General features: G+C 39.9%; 1 protein-coding gene across 1 annotated transcript; it reads left to right on the top strand.

Annotated features, from left to right (window-relative positions):
* Positions 1 to 929: 929 nt before the first annotated feature.
* LOC21389359 (probable N-acetyltransferase HLS1) lies at positions 930 to 2588 on the top strand. Its single transcript, XM_010088647.2, has 3 exons — positions 930 to 1151; positions 1290 to 1480; positions 1653 to 2588. Exons 1-3 carry the CDS (start codon positions 966 to 968, stop codon positions 2515 to 2517), a joined length of 1242 nt encoding a protein of 413 aa, XP_010086949.1. The 5' UTR covers positions 930 to 965; the 3' UTR covers positions 2518 to 2588.
* The last annotated feature ends 1078 nt before the right edge of the window (positions 2589 to 3666 follow it).

Raw genomic sequence — 3666 nt, 5'->3', positions numbered from 1 at the left:
TTGCCCTTTTTCTTTTATTATGGGTTCTTACTTTATAAATTCATTTATTTCCCTATGATTAATCGTTATTATTAACTACTTGTAGTAGTACTAGTTCTTAGGATAGACCTATAGAGAGAGAGAGAGAGAGTAGTGTAGACGACAGAAGAGAAAAGAGATAAAGACACCAAATAAATAAAAGCACTGAATTAAATTAAATTTTTTAAAAAAGAGAATTTAATAACAAAACATTTATAACTCGTTTAGTTTATTATGGATTAGAATCACGAGATTAGAATTATTTTTTATTTATGTGTATTTTTTATAAGAAAAAATACTATAACGAATTATAAACCATTATTCGAATCAAAAAATGAATCCTCCAACTAAACGGGTCCTTAAAACAAGAAAAAAAAAGAATAAGTGGGCGATTCTAGAGAGAGAAAAATTACAAAAAAAAAAATTAAAGTATTTAAAGGCACTATAAGAGCACTCGTACCAGTCCAATGATGAACTACTCACCACCTAAGAAGAAGCTTAACGGCCTCTCACCCCACCCAAAAAAAAAAAAAAAATTCAAATTCTTTCTTTATTTATTTATTTTTTCTTTTCCTTTTCCGTGCCTGACCTATATCTATATGACTTTGCGAATCATATATATTAGCTGGGCTTCTTCTAGTTTCTCCAATTTCGAAGCCTAAAAAAGCTAGCAAGCTTTTGGTAGCTATTTCCTTGCTTCTAACACACGTTATTTGGGCTGCGTTTCGCGGCCTTGAAAAAGCTGCGGATTTAACACTTCTCCTCTATACGCCTCTTTCTCTTCTCCCTCTTCTCTAATCATTTTCCTTCTATAAAAGCCACCTCTCAGTTCGTTCCTTTTCAGCACAAACACACTCAACTGACTGGTGGGTTTTGTATCGTTTTTGTTTCTGGTTAAAATTCATTCCATTCAGAGAAGTTCCTTTTTGTCTGTCTTGAAAAACAATATGGTTGGAGAAGTAGTTGAGAAAGTCTTAGTGATAAGAGAATACGACCCAAAAACAGACCTCTCTGGCGTTGAAGATGTTGAGAGGAGATGTGAGGTCGGTCCCAGTGGAAAACTCTCTTTGTTCACCGACCTCTTGGGTGACCCTATCTGCAGAGTCCGAAACTCTCCTGCTTTTTTCATGCTGGTAAACCAAAAAAAAAAAAACCCCACTATTCCATTCGAACCCACTTTTTCATAACGTGGGGTGGTCGTTACATTACATGGTTTTTTTTTTTTTTTTGTGTGTGGACATTATGATTTATGGTGTGTTGTTCTGTAACAGGTAGCCGAGATGGGGGATGAGAAAGAGATGGTGGGGATGATCAGGGGTTGCATCAAAACCGTTACATGCGGGAAAAAACTCTCTAGAAAGGCTAAAAACAACAATAGTGAAACTATTGCCAAAGCCAAAGCTCTCCCCGTTTATACCAAGCTTGCCTACATACTTGGCCTCCGCGTTTCCCCTTCTCATAGGTATATATATATTAAAAAAAATGAACTTCTCTTAGTTTGTTTTTCAATGAAAATGAAGTTACAAAAATGGCCCAATTTATTTATTTTTTTGTTTTTATTTAATAAATGTGAACATGCCGTTTAATAATTATTGAGACTTGATTTAAAATGTTTTATTTTTGTTGTTTTTTAGGAGGATGGGAATAGGGTTAAAGCTGGTGCGTGGAATGGAGGAGTGGTTTAGAGAAAATGGGGCTGAATATTCCTACTTAGCAACCGAAAACGACAACCAAGCTTCGGTTAACCTCTTCACCCACAAATGCGGCTACTCCAGGTTCCGTACACCTTCGATTCTCGTCAACCCCGTGTTCGCTCACCGAGTCAAGGTCTCGTCCCGAGTCACCGTCATCCGACTCAGTCCCCGCGACGCCGAGTCAATCTACCGGACTCGCTTCTCCACCACCGAGTTCTTCCCGCGAGATATTGACTCGGTGCTCAACAACAAGCTCACCTTGGGGACGTTCCTGGCGGTGCCACGCGGGTCTTACTCGGCCGAGTCGTGGATCGGGTCGGATCAGTTCCTCGCCGACCCGCCCGAGTCGTGGGCCATCCTCAGCGTGTGGAACACCAAGGACGTGTTCACGCTCGAGGTGAAAGGCGCGTCGCGCGTGAAGCGCACGCTCGCGAGGACGACGCGCGTGATCGACAGGGCTTTGCCGTGGCTGCGGCTCCCGTCGGTGCCGGATTTCTTCAGGCCGTTTGGGCTGCACTTCATGTACGGGCTGGGAGGGGAAGGCCCACGCGCGGGCAGGATGGTGAGGGCGCTTTGCGGACAGGCGCACAACCTCGCGAAGGAGCGTGGGTGTGGGGCCGTGGCGACGGAGGTGTCCAGCCGAGAGCCGCTCAGGTTAGCGATACCGCACTGGAAGAGGCTATCGTGCGCCGAGGATCTATGGTGCATCAAGAGGTTGGGGGAGGACTACAGTGACGGCTCTGTTGGTGACTGGACAAAATCACCTCCTGGCTTGTCCATTTTTGTTGACCCCAGAGAGTTCTAAATTTCGTAAGGAATCCAACAAACTAGCTCGAAAAAAACAACACGAGAGCTAGATAGCCGTAACCCACAAAAAAAAAAAAAAAAAAAAAAAATTTTCCCCCTTTTTTTCTTTTTAGATTTTTTTCTTCATGGTTTTTGTAACCTTTTTTTTTTTTTTTTTTGGGCCCTTTCTTTGTTATATAAATATTATTCTCGAGCGATTTTGATGGGGGTGGGGAAAAAAGAGGTTGTTCTAATTTGCGCAAAGATATGGGTCTTTTGTTGTAAAAGGGAATATTTATATATAACCACCTTTTGGTTTTTTCCATGTTGTTACTCCTCATCTTTGTAAATGAATGTGACCTTTTTAGATCCTCTCTAAGCTTAAAGCGTAGACTTTAATTTTTATGTGGGGTTGGGTTTATCTTTTTTTTTTTTTTTTAATGGGGTTTGCTTTCATATAATTCTATAAATAAATTATATTCTAAAGTCTTGTTCTCTTTTCTTTTTCTTTTTTTTTTTTTCGTTTGATATGAGAATATACACGATCGGAAGTAATACTATGCGTGCGCTAAGTAGAAAGTTTTTGAGTGAACTTTTTGGAATCATATCGTCCGTCCTCGATTATATGCCTGTTGTGGAGAGGCCTTTATCTTATTCACTTTTTTTGGTTTAATTAGGTTGGCAGTATCTTTCTAATTAAGGGTGAGTGGCCCTAGTGAACGTATCTTGTTTTTTTATGGAATAGAGTCATGGACCAGTACCCCTCTAAATGAGGGCAGTTTTGACTTTCTAACCATATACAGAGTATATCTATAGTATATATCTATATCTAATTTCATATCATGACATGATATAACATAATAATGGGCTACTTTTATTTTGGATGAACATTTGGTGGGTTTTTGGAACTCCTCTTTTGGGGCGATGGAATAAGACCGAGGATTTGGCCTTTTGCTGCTGTGTATGTATGTGATGCGAGTCCTTTTTGCATCTTATTTTGGCAGTGGACGATATCAAGATAACGAAAAAAATAAAAAAAATAAAAAAAAATAAAAAGTTGAGAGAGGAAGATACGAGTGGGGAATTGAGGTATTTTGATCCTCGTCTTTAGCTCTTTATAAGCACGTCTTTCGCTTTCTACTTGACTTTGGCGGACCCTCTAAATTCT

The sequence above is a fragment of the Morus notabilis genome, unplaced genomic scaffold, assembly GCF_000414095.1.
Source record: "Morus notabilis unplaced genomic scaffold, ASM41409v2 Scaffold833, whole genome shotgun sequence".
Taxonomy (NCBI): Eukaryota; Viridiplantae; Streptophyta; class Magnoliopsida; order Rosales; family Moraceae; genus Morus; species Morus notabilis.
Note: the sequence above shows the minus strand (reverse complement) of the source record. Positions and strands in the feature narration are given on the sequence as shown.

Bases quoted from the DNA above. Each gene is read 5' to 3' on its own strand.
- LOC21389359 (XM_010088647.2), top strand. From the start codon at position 966: ATGGTTGGAGAAGTAGTTGAGAAAGTCTTAGTGATAAGAGAATACGAC. The intron at 1,152-1,289 runs GTAAACCAAAAA...GTTCTGTAACAG, and splicing joins CTCCTGCTTTTTTCATGCTG to GTAGCCGAGATGGGGGATGA. The intron at 1,481-1,652 runs GTATATATATAT...GTTGTTTTTTAG, and splicing joins CGCGTTTCCCCTTCTCATAG to GAGGATGGGAATAGGGTTAA.